General features: G+C 37.4%; 1 protein-coding gene across 4 annotated transcripts in view; it reads left to right on the top strand.

Annotated features, from left to right (window-relative positions):
- The window catches only part of LOC127415148 (sarcoplasmic/endoplasmic reticulum calcium ATPase 2-like), a 51,558-nt gene extending 33,316 nt beyond the window's left edge, over positions 1 to 18,242 (top strand). For all 4 annotated transcript variants that reach the window (XM_051653740.1, XM_051653741.1, XM_051653742.1 and 1 more), the window contains 13 exons: positions 2,408 to 2,496; positions 2,590 to 2,692; positions 3,167 to 3,298; positions 3,395 to 3,514; positions 6,205 to 6,423; positions 7,418 to 7,753; positions 10,723 to 10,943; positions 11,865 to 12,067; positions 12,569 to 12,654; positions 12,840 to 12,973; positions 13,060 to 13,177; positions 14,393 to 14,513; positions 17,580 to 18,242. In XM_051653740.1, the coding sequence (XP_051509700.1) occupies positions 2,408 to 2,496; positions 2,590 to 2,692; positions 3,167 to 3,298; positions 3,395 to 3,514; positions 6,205 to 6,423; positions 7,418 to 7,753; positions 10,723 to 10,943; positions 11,865 to 12,067; positions 12,569 to 12,654; positions 12,840 to 12,973; positions 13,060 to 13,177; positions 14,393 to 14,513; positions 17,580 to 17,593 (1,896 nt within the window). In that variant the 3' untranslated portion in view covers positions 17,594 to 18,242. The remainder of the gene's footprint in view (positions 1 to 2,407; positions 2,497 to 2,589; positions 2,693 to 3,166; positions 3,299 to 3,394; positions 3,515 to 6,204; positions 6,424 to 7,417; positions 7,754 to 10,722; positions 10,944 to 11,864; positions 12,068 to 12,568; positions 12,655 to 12,839; positions 12,974 to 13,059; positions 13,178 to 14,392; positions 14,514 to 17,579) is intronic.
- Positions 18,243 to 18,338: the final 96 nt, after the last annotated feature.

An 18,338-nucleotide genomic window follows, 5' to 3' on the forward strand; every position in this document is an offset into this window, starting at 1 on the left:
TGCAGCTTCCTGTATAGCTCATGGATAAAGATATCTGTCATAGTGCTGAGCTGCTCTCACTGCAGAAATGCAGAAATGAGTTCTGTGAAGGATGGCTATAATGTCTGAATTTTTTTCTTGCAATGTCAGCATACTTTAAATTGTTCTCGTCTTGCAGGCTTTCAAGCTCAGACAAGCAATGTAGAGATATTTTATACAAATGTTTTACGGCTGATGCCATATTCTTGAAAATTTTGATACATTTTCTAGTGTCCAACTGCCTTTATACCATTTTTTATATATATATATGTATATATATATATATATAATATTTTGTATTTTTTTTTTACTTTTTTTTTACTTTTTGACATTAGCATTAGACTAACAATTAAAAAAACTCATTTTAATAATATTATATTTGAATCATTTAACATTTTATATATTTTTTAATTTAATATTTGAATATAAATATATTATTATTATTAATAATAATAATAATAAAGCTTAAATTGCTATGTTTAAAAAAAATCTGTATTAATGAAATTAATGAAGAAAAGCATGAATATTGCTAAAAAAAAACAATTGTCAAACGATTTGGTGCTTTATCACTAAAGCAATGTTTCATCTTTCTTTCTCTTCTTTTCCCTGTGTGGAAACGGTCCCAGTCCTTTTGCTGTTTTGCCAATTTCTGTATTTAAACTGGTAAACATGTATGACAGAATCATGGCACACTGAGTCATTGCAAACAGATCATTTTCTTATGGTAATACTTGCTTATAGTACCTTCTGACAGTTAACTTTTCAACCAGTTTCTTTTATACTGAATGCACTCTGACAAATACAATTAAATGTGATCTATGTAATTTCTGCACCACTGGTGTTACAAAACGGTATAGCAAAAATGCAATTAGTGACTATTGGTTGGGTCAGTGTTGCTGTGTCGGGGTGTTCAAACAAAGCAATGTTTTGATGGTGCCACAGTGTTTATAGTTTTCTGTGGAATTACAAATGGCTTACTTAAAGCTGTCTCTGCATATTTATTTGGGATAGGAGAAAATATTTTAACATACACTGGCAGCCAAAAGTTTGGAATATGTTCAGATTTTGCTGTTTTGGAAAGAAATTGGTACTTTAATTCACCAAAGTGGCATTTAGCTGATCACAAATTGTAGTCAGGACATTACTGATTTAAAAAAAACAGCACCATCAGTATTTGAAAAAAGTAATTTTTGATCAAATCTAGACAGGCCCCATTTCCAGCAGCCATCACTCCAACACCTTATCCTTGAATAATCATGCTAAATTGCTAATTTGGTCCTAGAAAATCACTTGCCATTATATCAAACACTGCTGAAAGCTATCTCGTTCGTTAAATGAAGCTTAACATTGTCTTTGTGTTTGTTTTTGAGTTGCCACAGTATGCAATAGACTGGCATGTTTTAAGGTCAATATTAGGTCAAAAATGGCAAAAAAAGAAACCACTTTCTCTAGAAACTCATCAGTCAATCATTGTTTTGAGGAATGTAGGCTATACAATACTTGAAATTGCCAAAAAACTGAAGATTTCATACAAAGGTGTACACTACAGTCTTCAAAGACAAAGGACAACTGGCTCTAACAAGGACAGAAAGAGATGTGGAAGGCCAGATGTCCAACTAAACAAGAGGATAAGTACATCAGAGTGTCTAGTTTGAGAACTAGACGCCTCACATGTCCTCAGCTGACAGCTTCATTGAATTCTACCTGCTCAACACCAGTTTCATGTACAACAGTAAAGAGAAGACTCAGGGGTGCAGGCCTTATGGGAAGAATTGCAAAGAAAAAGCCCCTTTTGAAACCAGAAAAACAAAAAGAAAAGGTTAGAGTGGGCAAAGAAACACAGACATTGGACAACAGATAATTGGAAAAGAGTGTTATGGATCTTAACCCCATTGAGCTTTTGTGGGATCAGCTAGACTGTAAGGTGTGTGAGAAGTGCCCGACAAGACAGCCACATCTATGGCAAGTGCTACAGGAAGTGTGGGGTGAAATGTCACCTGAGTATCTGGACAAACTGACAGCTGGAATGCCAAGAATCTGCAAAGCTGTCATTGCTGCATGTGGAGGCTTTTTTGATGAGAACTCTTTGAAGTAGTTTAAGAAGTTCTGAACATCTTTTTGCAAATTGTAATAGTAATTTTTCACATTATTAATGTCCTGACTATACATTGTGATCAGTTGAATGCCACTTTGGTGAATAAAAGTACCAATTTCTTTCCATAAGAGCAAAATCTGTACATTATTCCAAACTTTTGGCCGTCAGTGTAAAAAATTACACATAACACCTAAACTCATTTAAGGTATGATTTCCAATTTTAGAGTAGAGTCGTATAATTAAATAGTGGGCATACTCTATCTAGTGGCATCAAATCTTCTGTCTGTCATTCAGATGTTCATCATAGACAAGGCTGAGGGTGAGAGCTGTTCACTGACTGAGTTCACCATCTCTGGCTCCACTTACGCTCCTGAAGGAGATGTGTGAGTATTCGGTCTCATACAAAATTGTAGTACTGCACCCAGAATGATTTGTTTTAGGTAGTTTAAATTATATCTTTCTGGTTGGTTGCTCAGGTACCTTGATAACCGTTTGGTGAAGTGCTCTCAGTATGATGGGCTGGTGGAGTTGGCAACCATCTGTGCCTTGTGCAATGATTCCTCCCTGGATTATAATGAGGTGTGTTTACTAGTGCCCTTCGTAGGGGTGGGGCATATGAGCAAAAATGTCATATCACAGTATTATTAATGTGTATCGACATTGACATCATAATATACACGTTCTTATGGAAAAGTGAAAGCAAGCTACTGAAAAAAAGTAGTTTTGACTTAAAACAATGTCAAAGCAAAGGTAGGAATATCACACATTAGAATACAGTATGTGTATTTGAACGGTCATAAAAATTGCAGATAAAGAGTCAGTTCCACAAGTGTATACTTTGTCATTTCAGCCTTCATATACCCCTTATTCTTTAATTAGATTGTCTTTCATTTTTGCATAATGTTTTAGATTTTGTATTTATTTATTATTAATGTACTTAGTTCATGAAACATTGCTTACTAACTATTAAAAGTATTAGTATTAATACTACAAAAGACCTCTGCCAGAAGCACAGTAGTGTATGTTTTTCATTGACATATTGTGATTATTCAGACTAAAGGTGTTTATGAGAAGGTTGGAGAAGCCACAGAGACAGCTCTGACCTGCCTGGTTGAGAAAATGAATGTTTTTGACACTGATGTCAGGAGCCTGTCTAAGATTGAGAAAGCCAACGCCTGCAACGCAGTAAATATTTCTATAATTATATACAAAAATAAAAAAATAAAAACTCTGAAATTATTTGTGATTATTGAATTATGATTTGAGAACTTGTATTTGTAGGTGATCAAGCAGCTGATGAAGAAGGAGTTCACCCTGGAGTTCTCCAGAGACAGGAAATCTATGTCTGCGTTCTGTTTGCCCAGCAAGGCCAAGTCCACCTCTGCTAAAATGTTTGTCAAGGTGCTTCATGTCTCTCTAATTATTCGCTAGATCAGTGATTCTCAACTGGTTTTACTTAAGACCCCAGATGTTACATCAGTACCAGAATTGTATATCGTACAAAAACAAACTTGTCCTTAAATTGAAATACATTGAAATGGGTTTATATTATTGTGGACAGCAAATGCCCAAAATATCCAAAATTATTAAAGGAACAGTTCACCTGAAAATTATGATTCATTATTTACTCACCTTTTTGCTGTCTCAAACTCTTATGACTTTCTGTCTTCTGCGGAACACAAAGAAATATTTTGATGGAATGAATATATCCATACAATGGGTTCCAACACTTTCTAGCTCTAAAAAGGACAAAGTCAGCATAAAGGTAATCCATATGACTCAGGTAGTTTAATCTATGCCTTCTGAAGTGATACAATCAGTTTTGGGAGAGAAACGGACCAAAATGTAATTTAAAAAAAAACATTTTTTTTTTTTTTTTTACTATAAATCTTCGCATCTTCAGTATCCTAAGCGCGATCATTATTGGAAGCTCGATTACATTTTCTCCGTACATGCGAATAGTGAAAAAGGAATTACATTTTGGTCTGTTCTCACTCAAAACCGAGTGTATCACTTCAGAAGACATGGATTAAACCACGTGAGTTGTGTGGATTACCTGTATGCTGCCTTTATGTTCTTTCTGGAGCTTAAAAGTGTTGGACCCCATTGACTTGCATTGTACTGACAAAAACAACTCATTCATTCTTCAAAATATCTTTGTGTTCCACAGAAGAAAGTGAGTCATATGGGTTTAGAACAGCATGAGGATGAGTAAATGATGAGAAAATTGTCATTTTGGGGTGAACTTTTCCCTTAACATGTCATAGGCTGAATTGTAAAATTTAAAATTTTAGTTTTTAAATGTCTCATTTTGTTTGATTGATGCTTTCAGCAGCCAATAATTCACAGTGTAGTTGGAATAAAATTTAAATCCCCCCCTGCAAGTGAACCCATATTTAACAGTCTGGGTCATATTTTTTTGTTTTACCTTTTTAGTTTTGCTGATGGTTTAGGGCATGTCACACAACATGTCCACGTTGGCATCTACCTAGTTTGGCTAGCTTTTGTCAAGTGACAAATATTTTGTTTGGCCGCACTGCATTTGATGTCAACAACAAAAATTATGGGAATAATTTTCTCTCTTTCTCATTTTCTCAGATGAGCCTGTTTATTTTGCTATCCTAACTATACATGATTAAATTGGTTGCATTTTATAATTTGCATTTAGTCAGTGTTTCCCACAGGATTTTGTGAGACTGTGGTGGGTGGACCTCTGACCCTCTAGGGGGGTCCGGGGGCATGCTCCCCCTTAAGAAAATGTTGTACATTTGAAATCTAAATGCATCAGTCTGGTGCACATTGAGAGCAAAATTAAGAGGCTAGATCTATGAAGAACTTTGTGCTCTTGTAAACCAATTTTGTGCTGTAGTAGTGATTTAATCATAAACCCATTGGTTGTAAAGATATGAATGGTGATGACACAGCAAAAAGTCACACCCACAAAGCATAAACGAAACAGAGTTTAACGCAGTTCACAAATGGTCAAAACACAAAATCGATTAGAGCATACATAGGGCTCAACATTAAGCATTGCCATGTGCTTGTCTTCCGGACAAGTAAATTGGTCATTCACTTGTCTGAGTAAAAAAGTTATTTGTCCGGAGAAAAAAAAAGGACATTTAATTTACATGCTCAAGTAACATGTCAAAGTTTATGTTGTATATTTTTCTAAAATTATGACCGATGCCCAACCTAATAGAAAATGTAAACTGCACTGGGTAGGGGAGGAGGCTATTGTCATATGATAATTATTTTATGTTACGTATGATAGTCCAATAAAGAAAAGCCTCCATCGCCATCATTTACCTGACCATTCAGGTGCGCATTAGAGCGAGCATTTTTGGAACACGCGCATGTTCAGCAGTCAGCACACACACATACGCCACCTGTCAATCAAACAGGGCGCAGCTGTTACTAGATCGCTAGCGAATTATAAAATTATGCACTCTGGATTATTTTCAACAGCGGAATAAGAATATGAACTTTCTAATAAGTGACAAGCCTAGGCTATCACAAATATAGCTGGTTATTTTTTTGTTGTTGACGTAGACTGCATCTGACTGACTGGGAGTGAGAGATGCTTTGCCAAAGCAACGGCGTAAAACACAACGTTAGATAACTTTTATCATATTATGAGAAGTGTAAAAATATTTTTGGTTCATTATGAAACTGTGGCACAGTCTACATAACACAGTCTAGGTAATTAATGGGAAACACTGATTTAGTAGTTTTCCTTGAGGTGTGCAACCCACCAGTTGAGAACCACTGTTCTAGAGTATGGAGGTTCCACACAAGGCCACGTCCACACTAATCTGTTTTCTTTTGAAAACGCATTGATTTCTCTACATTTACACACGTCATCCACACTGGAATAGTATTTTCCTCCACTGAAAACAGACTTGTGAAAACGCTCTCCATAACACCATACTTAGGAATCTGAAAACATAAACGGATTAGTGTGGACATGACCTCAGTTTATAGCTTTCGAATAAAGACATTTGCCTTGTTAACTGGACATTGATGTGTTATATACTGAGTTAGTGTGCTGGCCATGTTTTGGTCACACTGCTAAACTAGAGTGCCTTTTCCAGGGAGCTCCAGAGGGAGTGATCGAGAGGTGCACATACGTGCGTGTGGGCGGGTCTAGGGTACCTGTGACTCCAGGCATTAAGGATAAGATCATGTCTGTGATCAGAGAGTATGGCACTGGCCGGGATACCCTTCGCTGTCTGGCACTGGCCACCCGTGATAACCCACTAAAGAAAGAGGAGATGGTTCTGTCAGACACTGCCCGCTTTGCAGAGTATGAGGTGACTATGAGTTACTGTGTGCTTTACATAATCTAACTATCTAATTAAGTATATATCCATATTGCTATCCAGCTGTTTTATTAAGGTATTTCGTTTTCTAGCTAGCTTGTCTATCTAATCTGGATAATATGCCGTTTTGGAGATGCTCTGACCCAGTATTCTAGCCATCACAATTTGGCCCTTATCAAAGCCACTCAGATCCTACGCTTGCCCATTTTTTTTTCCTGCTTCCAACACATGAAATTCAAGAACTGACTGTTCACTTGCTGCCTAATATATCCCACCCCTTGACAGGTGCCATTGTAAAGAGATAATAAATGTTATTCACGGGGTCTGGGTAGCTCAGCGAGTATTGACGCTGACTACCACCCCTGAAGTCGCAAGTTCGAATCCAGGGCATGCTATGTGACTCCAGCCAGGTCTCCTAAGCAACCAAATTGGCCCGGTTGCTATGGAGGGTAGAGTCACATGGGGTAACCTCCTCGTGGTTGCGATTTAGTGGTTCTCACTCTCAATGGGGCGCGTGGTAAGTTGTGCATGGATCACGGAGAATAGCATGAGCCTCCATGTGCGGAGTCTCAGTGGTGTCATGCACAGCGAGCCACGTTATAAGATGCGCGGACTGACTGTTTCAGAAGTGGAGGCAACTGTGTCCTCCACCACCTGGATTGAGGTAACTGCGCCACCATGAATACCTACTAAGTAGTGGGAATTGGGCATTCCAAATTGGGGAATTTTTATTCACTTCACCTGTCAATGGTTTTAATGTTGTGGAAGATCAGTGTGTAGATATATCTATCTAATAAGATGTCTAGTTGTCTAGATAACTGTCTTATAAAGTGTCTATCCATCTAGCTATCTAAAAAAAGTAGCTAAGTAGTATCTGCCTATCTGAGGTGAAAACCATTAAGAAACCGATACAATGAGGATTTCACTATTCTCCACTAATGTTAATTGTAGTTGTTCTAAATATCCTCTTCTCCTCATGTGCCAGTCTGACCTGACCTTTGTGGGCTGCGTGGGCATGTTGGACCCTCCTCGTACTGAGGTGGCCGCCTCCATCAAGCTCTGCCGTCATGCTGGCATCCGCGTCATCATGATCACCGGTGACAACAAGGGCACAGCCGTGGCCATCTGCAGACGCATCGGCATCTTCTCGGAAGACGATGACGTCAGTCGCATGGCCTTTACAGGCCGTGAATTTGACGACCTTTCACCTCACGCCCAACGCAAGGCTGTCATGGAAGCCCGCTGCTTTGCACGTGTGGAGCCTTCACACAAGTCTAAGATTGTGGAGTTCCTGCAGGGCTTTGATGAAATCACTGCCATGGTAAGTGACCTTACTGCAGTTCCTCCCCAGTGTTACATTTTCAATGCAGAAACAAGAATTGGGGAGAAAGCTTAAGAAATAGTCCACCTGAATTATTTACTGACCCTCATGTCACTTCAAACCTGAATTACTTTCTTTCTTCCAAGGAACACAAAAGGAAAAATAATGTAAAATATTCACTTTCTCATTTTGCCATGTAATGAAAGTGAACAGGGACTTTGGTTTGTTAACCCTTTAAGCTCTGAGGGTGTTTTTAATCAAGGAGGGTCAAGTGTTTGGAATCATTTTAAAGAAAACTTAAAAAAAAAAAAAATAATAATAATAAAAATATTTATATATAGATTATGCTAAATTCGGAGAATCTCAGCCTAAAGGGGGTTGCACACCGGACACGTCTGGTGGACGACATGGCGTGTTCTAAAACTTTAAATGATTGTTTTCTATGAATGTACGCACACTGCCGCCGCTCAGTGTATTTTGGCGGTGCCCAACCACGACTCCAGAGCCTGCTCAATTTCTCCCATGCCATGGAGTGCAGCTCGCATATTTTCCATTACATTTTACCCAAATCATTATCAATGGACATATATTATTTACTCTAGCCTTGTTCATTCTTGAAGAAAGGAAAAACCTTGGTAACATTTGTGTGTACTGTCTGCCACCTGAACCGCATCGACGTGCCCTGTGTTTGATACCTGTGCCATGTCCTAGCCGCGATGTGGCGCTTCTCGTCCGGTGTGCGACAGCCTTAAGAAACTACTGAAAAATCAACAAAAACATGTAAAATTATTTTTCTGATTTTACATTATATATCTCAGGGTGTAAATGAGGTAGCTCCGAATAAAATGCTTTTATTTTGTTCCCAGTCATGTCACCTGTACCTGAGTAAAATTTTGTGTTGATGCGACAAAGCAATCAAAAGTTATAGCATTACAGAAGTCATTTATTGTAGATCTACAGAAGAACCAATTACACATGCAAATACAACAATTACCACATTTACATGCACTTAAAGCGGGTTATTCCAGGGTTTTTGCAGAAAGCAGTGTCCTGTCAACTAGAACGCCGATTTCCTTACGCCGTTTAAGGTATTAAGAGAAAGTGATTCTCTTAATACCTTAAACGGTATCACCCAGAGAAAGCTACTTATGTGGCCATGTAAACACATGAGGCGTTCTAACAGGTTTTTGAAGAGTGCGCATGTGCGTGGAACAGACCGAATAACAAACATCATAGGATGGAGCCCAATAACAAGTCTAAACATTTCTGGGAGTACAGTGGGGAAAGCACATACACTATAAACTATACCCATTTATAAACACCACTGTAAAATATTGATGGTCCCTCACATTTGCTTATATGCGCTCATACATTGAGGGAATCCCAGAGTTTTATGTAAAAGGAAACCCCACTATTGAAGCGCAATTCTGCTGCAGGTCGTGATAGAAAGGTGAGGAAACAAACATAGAAACAACTCTAGAATATCTGGAAATAAAGCGAAGAAACAGAAGTCTTCCTCGTATACCATGTTTGTTATTCACTCAAGCGTCACGGGGAAATTACGTGGCTGACTGACCGAGCCGCGTATATACGGGAGTAAAGAGTACACCGCTTATACAGTGCATGTAAACCGGAACACTGCTTTCTTGCAATAACCCGCTTTCTCGCAATAACTCGCTTTCTGGTGTCCATGTAAACATAGTCACTGACTAAAGGTATGTTCTCTCTTCAAAGCATGCAGGCATGAGTAATGAGATCTCATTCTGTGTCATATGAGCCATCATTGAGTCTGTGTCATGTACTTGGTGCCATCTCCTAGTGGCCAAATGTAATTAGAGTGAACGACCCATATTTGGACCTCTGGTTGCTGCATTCTGAATCCTAATACAATTGGTTTAGCATTCCATGACACTGGACCACATACTACATAATTTTTGATTAAGTCATCTGATCCAGGAAAGCCTACTGTGACTGTTATTCACTTTGAGAACGTTACTTTGTACAACCTTCACAATGCATTCCTTCATTGGTGACACTAAGTTTACCCGGAACTGCTGTCCGGCAACGAAACACGAGCACAATGCGTTTCAGTCCGTACATGGACTGGCAATTTTTTTGCATGCGTAGTAAGGGGATTTAAGCGATTTTTAACTTTTGGAAAACACTTGAAAATGACAGTGTGGATGGAGAGCGTTTTCAAATGTATCTGGATTAATGTGGATGTAGCTTAAGTAATGGTATGTGATATACACATATACATTTTTGAAAAATAAACAAAACATAAAATAAGCGAAAGCATGGCATATAAGCAGCACCTGTTTACATGTAACATGTATGTCAAAGCTATTATACTTAGCTATTACTCACTGTATATTTGTCTGTGAGTAAAACAAACAGACTGGTTGTATTCTTCTCTGAGTGCTTTCCAATGACATATGACACATGGCTTTTTGATCAGTGTGATGTTTTTTCCGATTACAAAAATATGTGCAGTGCAAAATTATTAATAAATTATCAGAACAGAACACTACTGATTTGTCTGCAAATTTCAAAGCAATTGTTCAGTTTTGGTCATAATGCCTACATGCATTGTAAAGTACTGCTTCTAAGCTTTAAAACAATACCTATTTTGTGTTAGTCAAGAATGTAGTTATTAATATTTTGATAATAATTTTTTTTCTCAGCAGGCCCATCCAAGTTTATTGGTTTAAGCTCCAAAAAGAGCAAAAAAAAAAAAAAACAGCATAAAACTACAATAAAAGCAATTGATATGATTGGTGCACTATGTTTCAAGTCTTCTGAAGCGTTACAATCACTTTGTGATGCTCAGACCAAAATTTAGCTAATATAAAATCATTGATCAATGCCCAATAGGAGTGGCAAATTCAAATATACCGTCCACGGTGCAGGTTTTATAACCTCAGTCATCATTGATTATGCTATTTGACTGACCGTTTCTGTCTCCGCAGACAGGAGATGGCGTGAACGATGCCCCTGCCTTAAAGAAGGCAGAGATTGGCATCGCCATGGGCTCTGGCACTGCTGTGGCCAAGACAGCCTCGGAGATGGTCCTCGCTGATGACAACTTTGCCTCTATTGTGGCCGCTGTGGAGGAAGGCAGAGCGATCTACAACAACATGAAGCAGTTCATCCGCTACCTCATCTCCTCCAACGTGGGAGAGGTCGTCTGGTCAGTCTGTCATTAGTTTGCCTCTGTGCGTTATTTTGTCTGCACTCGGAGGGGTGAATTTACTAAACAACTGCAGAAAAAGCAGTTGATTATTTTACAAATCACCCACAATATAGTCTTAACCAGCCTACAAAAGGACACTGAAATAGCACATCAGTAAATTTAAATTAAGTCGTTGTTATTCATTTCAATGCAAACCATCTAAGTTTTGTAAATTATGCTGATAGTTTCCGCCATATTCACATATTTTAGCACTATTTGCCTGGTACATTAATGTTTATCTATTTCTTCATAAAGCTACTTTGAAAAAATGTATTGTGATAAACATAATTCAAATGAACTTAACTTGGCAATTGCTGCCTGTGGAAAGCAGGTGGTTAACTAAATTTTATTTGAGTTTTGCGTACATTTTCAGTTGATCATGGCAGCAGTTACTCTATGAAGAAAAGTGTTAATTGGACGTACTGTATATCCTGACACATAGTGTAATTGAGTGCATTTTCGGCATTTAAAAAAATCTAGTTCAGGTTCAGAGCATTATTGTGCTAAAATAAGCTAGATGCAGTGCAATGAATAGAACAGAATGCAGGTGTCGCGAGATGCATTTTTTAAAGTGGAAATTCTCTTCAACTTGACACTCCACTTCTGTGCAGGACACTGAAAAAACAGCGATGCTTGGCGCTGTGTCAAAAACGTTTGTCTAGTTCATGTTTATGTAGAAAAACAATTGAAACACAACGCAGACGGTCGCAAAAACGTGTTCGGCGTGAATGGCCCCTTACAGTGGTGGGGCGATACTGTACAGTCCCAGCAAAGAATGCTAGCCCTCAGTGGATGCAGTTCATTCTTGGTGAATTCCCCCTTGACTGTTACTTTAGGTTTGTTCTATCTGTTGCTGATATGAATGACTTGTCCTCTCAGTATCTTCCTCACTGCTGCATTGGGTTTTCCTGAGGCCCTGATCCCTGTCCAGCTGCTCTGGGTGAATCTGGTGACTGACGGTCTGCCTGCCACTGCTCTGGGCTTCAACCCCCCTGACCTGGACATAATGAACAAACCCCCTCGCAGTGCCAAAGAGCCCCTCATCTCTGGCTGGCTTTTCTTCAGATACCTTATCATTGGCTGTGAGTCACAAACATTACAAATGCATCCTAGTGGGTTTTGTTTGCTAATTGTTCAAATGATCAATCTAGCTGTCTAATAAAGTAGAGCTAGATAGTTACTTTATTAGCTGTTTGGATAAAGTATCTAGCTACTTGGATAACTAGCTTTATAGCTATACATCCAGTGAAGTATCTAGCTGTCTATCTATTCATCTTATGATCTAGCTATCTTTATAAAATATCTAGTTGTCTAAAAAAGTATTTATATCCATCTAGCTATCTAAAAGTATCTGGCTAAGTACATCTACAGTACCTATCTCATAAAGTATTTATTTGTCTAGCTATCTAATTAATCTTGTGTGCTGTCTAACTAGTAGCCTCTTGGGTTTCACATAAGGGCAGTTTGTTCTCAACTTATCATTTTAGATGTCTTTTTTAAGCCTTTGTTAACAAATAAGGCCTTACCCTGGTTCATGTCCATGATATCTGGGCTGTTAACTCTTGTCTTGTTGTGTTTCACAGGCTATGTTGGTGCTGCAACTGTAGGAGCTGCAGGTTGGTGGTTTATTGCTGCTGACGATGGTCCAATGATCACTCTTTACCAGCTGGTATGTTTAAATAAAAGATGTGTGGGTAGTGTAGCTAAATCTATAGCTTTAGGTGCACCAGACTGTTACCAGAAAGTACTAAATATTTTCAATTATTCACACAAAAAATAAATGTGTAAATGTAAAAATAAATTCCGTTCTGTTCTTTGTGCTAACTCTGCATTTTCTTTCTCTCTCACTGTCAGAGTCATTTCCTGCAGTGTTCTCCTGATAATCCAGACTTCCAGGACTTGGAGTGCCATGTGTTTGAGTCTCCCTACCCCATGACCATGGCCCTGTCTGTGTTGGTGACCATTGAGATGTGTAATGCCCTTAACAGGTCAGTCCTCAGAACCCACTCCTAAATAACAGGCTCATGAAAAGATGAAAAAGAATGAGCTTCCTTTTCTTGTGTCTTTTCTGCAGTCTATCAGAGAACCAGTCTCTGTTGCGCATGCCTCCCTGGGAGAACATCTGGCTGCTGGGAGCCATCTGCCTCTCCATGTCTCTGCATTTCCTCATTCTCTATGTGGAGCCACTGCCGGTACAACACCTATCCAGATTGATCTTGTTGCTAAAAGTCTGATAGACTCTGCAGATCACTAAGTGCTCAATGTAGCTGAAAAAACCTAGGGTTGAGAGGGTTGCTTTTAAAATTTATTCCACTACTGATTACAGAAAACATGCTGTAAAATGTCATTTGTAACACATTCAGTTAGATTACTCAAGGTCAGAAACTTAATTACTTCTTCAGCACAGATTTTATTTTCTACCTGTTTTGCCTATAAACAAGATAATACGTGAGCATCTGCCAGTACAGTAAGACAAAATACACTTACAGTTGTGCTCAAAAGTTTGCATACCCTGGCAGAAATTGTGAAATTTTGGCATTGATTTTGAAAATATGACTGATCATGCAAAAAAACTGTCTTTTATTTAAGGATAGTGATCATATGAAGCCATTTATTATCACATAGTTGTTTGGCTCCTTTTAAAATCATAATGATAACAGAAATCACCCAAATGGCCCTGATCAAAAGTTTACATACCCTTGAATGTTTGGCCTTGTTACAGACACACAACGTGACACACACAGGTTTAAATGGCAATTAAAGGTTAATTTCCCACACCTGTGGCTTTTTAAATTAGTGTCTGTGTATAAATAGTCAATGAGTTTGTTAGCTCTCACGTGGATGCACTGAGCAGGCTAGATACTGAGCCATGGGGAGCAGAAAAGAACTGTCAAAAGATCTGTGTAACAAGGTAATGGAACTTTATAAAGATGGAAAAGGATATAAAAAGATATCCAAATCCTTGAAAATGCCAGTCAGTACTGTTCAGTCACTTATTAAGAAGTGGAAAATTCGGGGATCTCTTGATACCAAGCTAAGGTCAGGTAGACCAAGAAAGATTTCAGCTACAACTGCCAGAAGAATTGTTCAGGATACAAAGAAAAACCCACAGGTAACCTCAGGAGAAATACAGGCTGCTCTGGAAAAAGACACTGTGGTTGTTTCAAGGAGCACCTTATTTGTCAGTGACCCTTACTGCAACTTACCTGAATAGAAAATCCAGTTTAATAGCACAGACGTTTGAAGGTAACTCTATCGCCGCCATAGCAGCAATTTGACATGCTTATCATATCGTGGTACAAAATTATGTTTTCCAAAATCCTCACAATATGATTTAGGTCGACTGATTTTGTGTTTTCCCCTTTCATTCCTTGCTTTCTTTTCCCGCCATCCTTCTCGTTCTTCAGGTCATCTTCCAGATCACTCCTCTGAATGTGACTCAGTGGCTGATGGTGCTAAAGATCTCATTGCCTGTTATCCTCCTGGACGAGCTGCTCAAATTCGTCGCAAGGAACTACCTGGAGCCCGGTAAAGATCTGGACCTGGAGTCCCACAAGACGGACTGGTCCCTCTCTGCATGCACTGAGGGCATCTCCTGGCCCTTTGTAGCTCTGATACTCCCCTTAGTGGTGTGGCTGTACGGCACAGACACTAACATCGCCAACCTGTTCTGGTCCTCTTGACTGATCTGAGACCTGCCGTCAAGCTAACATGTGACTCCAAATAACAAGAAACAACAATTAACCATGATCACATTTGCACATGCATCCAATCCTTGTTTGAATTTTTATATATAATGTTTATCTACAAATATGGCATATTGCTGTCAGAAAATAGTTTTTTTTTTTTTTTTATCCTGTTTTATGCACTTTTTTTTTTTTTTTTTTTTTTTAATTAAAGGTATATATTTTCTCAGGTCCCCTTTTGGCCTTTTTTCAGATGTTTAAAAAGTATAAAGTAATGAGATGCAATACTGTTTCTTTGATTGCTTTGGAATTTTTTTTTGCTCAAAGACCTTTTGAATCTGCTGGGCCAAAAAAGAATGAATGAGATGTTTTCCACTGTAATGTGTATCTTGATTTTCTTTCCTCGCTTGAAACAAAAGAATTTCCCCTCTGCATTAAGTAGATTTCAGCTACCTCAGTTTCACTGGTTGTATCTTAGGTCCCATTTCCTGATTTTATTTTTAGTTTTTTGCTTGATAGAAGACGACTAGCCAAATGCACAAGTTCCCTTATGAAAACTAGTACTTTTTTAGTAAAACATGAAAATTGACACTGTGACCATGTTTAGAATTTGAGTTTTATTCTATTTTATTTTTTTTCTTTTCTTTTTTTTCCCCAGAGGTGAAGTGTATTTTCTGTGCCACTAGTGGGACCAAAAGGAACTGCAAAAATGACTTTTCATATAGGTTTCCTGAACACTCCCACTGTCTTTCATTGGTTGACAAACAGTTCCACCCCAAACTCATGCCATTGGATTAGCCAATGTTACTGTGTCTGGCTGGTAAGCCACAGTGTTTGCATTTTTAGAGATAATCAACCTATGAATGGCTTACTTATAGTTGTCTCTGCACATTAAACTGAGATGGAGATAACATCAAAAAGTTACACACTTCACCTTTTAGTTGGATGTAATCGTGGGGGGACAGTATATTATGACTATAATAATTATAGAACAATTATTTTTACTTTAATGTACAGTATATGTATGTATATACTAGTTTCTGAGTAAATTAATTTAGCACAAATGATCCTTGTGTAGGCTGGGATGATTTCTGGGATAAAGTATTATGACATTAGTACACAAATGTTTGCTGGATAAAGGCCCATTTAAATCTGTAAATAGCACAGCATACTATTGTTGATTAGAGGTCCTACTTTTTCCTTATTTTTTTTAATCAGTGCAGGTGACCCACAGACATCACGCATGACTAAATTTGCTGTACACAGAAAAATAACTAATCACCAGATTGTCCTGCGTCAGCGTGTGAGTACTGGTCATTTAACCCTTAAGTGCTTGGATCTATCACAGCCTCGATGTTTGTACCACGCTGCCTGGATGGACTGTCATAACTCAAACAAGAAATTGTGTTCATAGTAATTAAGCTAATTGCTTAAAATGTCCTAACTGACCTAATGAGTATATGTAAGGCATAATGTACATTTAGGGACTCATTTCATCCAGTAGGCGTTTTGGTTGCAAGAATTGTACATTGTGCGTTATCCCGCTTATTACACAGCTCATTGCAACCCCTTTTGACATTTTATCACGTGCATGATATGAATTATTGACATCAACAATAACATTTTGACTAGTTAAAATGCTAATTCTTGATATCAGGGATAAACTTATTACTAGAAAACTATTATAAACATAGTTATAGATATCTTAACTGCATTTTTACTAGTTAAATTAGTCACAATGATCTGTCATTATGGCAAGCCGAATTTACTTTTGATCATGTACAGGATATGAAATATTGATATCAACAATTCAGTTAAATTAAACTAGTTAAAACGCTAATTCTTGATATAAGGAATGGATTTATTACAAGTAGAACAATTATAAACAGATATCTGTAACTGCATTTTTACTAGTTAAAGCTGTCACGATCTGTCATTATTGACAGTTATACAACAATTAAATTCTTACTAGCTTAAATGCCAGTTCTTGATATCAGGAATAATTACATATTATGGAATTATTAAAGTGCTAATTTTTGATGTCAGTAATCACATTTGCAAGTAAAATGTTAATTCTTGGTATCATAAATGACGTCATCACTCGCAGAAATACACATTATACACCAATGGAATTTCTTCCATCATACTGTCTAACCGTCAGTAAACACTCATTCTCCATATCTGTAATTGCATTATCACTAGTAAAATTTCACAATGATCTGACATTAACTCTTGTTCAAAACACATTTACAGACATTTACAATTATTTTCTTACTAGTTGAAATTCCAATTCCACATATCAGCAATGTATTACTAGTAAAACTGATATTTTTAAAGATATCTTATAAGGCTTTCTTACTAGTTTTAATCACATTACAGATATCTGAAATGAGCATTTTTACTAGATTTAACATTTGTTCTAGTAACAAAATTATTATATAAATAATTGTTTTTGCTAGTAAATAGTACATTGCTGATAGATATATGTAACTGTGTTTTAAACAGGAGTAATCAAAGTGAAGGTTTTTAGCACTTTTACTAGTAGTAATTCCATTGCTGTTATCTAGAATGAGTATTTAACTAGTGAAAATTTAATTGTAGATCATTCATATAATCCACATGATTAAATGTCAAAAGGGCTTGCCATATGCGGCTGCTTGCCTAACAAGTACAAATAGACATGAAATATTGATTTGGACGTCTAATTATGTGGGAAGAGGTCAAATATGCAGTGTGACGGTATTAAATGGCAAAATGCTGCGATTTTACAAATTGTGAAACAATGTTTAAATATGATTTACCTTTGCATGATGTCACATTCTTATATTTATATATATATATATTTATAAACTAAATTTTGTTTGGATCATATCTTTATTTTCATATCTTTTTCTCTCTCTTTCCCTAGCTCGGGCGGATTAATCCAATCCTCTCTCTGTATTCCTTGCAGAAACTTTGAGGTTTTCTCAACTTTAGTGCATGTGTTGTTTTGAACAGCTCCACACATCGTTCTAGTTCTGCATGTCAACTGTGCTAAAATTTACGAATTAGTATAACTTATTTGTTAATCTCAAAAGTTAGAAATTAAAATGTATTGCTTTTTTTGAGACCTAATATAGTCCGACTCGGCCAAGTTCAGCCCGTCTAAAGTCAGTGAAATTTGAAGAAATGTTTTAAAAATGTTACATTACTGTAGTTTTCATGGTGCATGTCCCCTTAGATACAGGTTTTACATTAGTGTAGAATAAACTTTTGAATAGCACTTCAATATTCAGTTTGAAAAAGAAAAAACAAGATGCCGTTAGAAACAAAATCTTAAAAGGCAAATTTTTTTTTTTTCAAAAACATTTTGAGAGATGTGTAAATTAACCAAAAATGACTATTGTTGCTTTGCACAGGGATGTGCAATATTTTTAATTCAGAGGCTCATTTCAGGTGTGAGGTGTGTGAGACATTGAGAGAGACAGGCAGTCTTTTACAGCAGTTTCCATGACAACCGGATGGCAGGCACTGCTGAATCAGTGTTGTAATTATCAATGACTTGTGGTTAATAAAATAATATTACATGGTTGCATTGCTGTTTCTTTACTCTGCGCTTTGTATTAGTAAAAGTTATATTACATCTTAATTACAAACATTATTTCAACACGACAACACAACTTTATGA

Source organism: Myxocyprinus asiaticus, chromosome 24 (genome assembly GCF_019703515.2).
Source record: "Myxocyprinus asiaticus isolate MX2 ecotype Aquarium Trade chromosome 24, UBuf_Myxa_2, whole genome shotgun sequence".
In the NCBI taxonomy this organism is placed as follows: Eukaryota; Metazoa; Chordata; class Actinopteri; order Cypriniformes; family Catostomidae; genus Myxocyprinus; species Myxocyprinus asiaticus.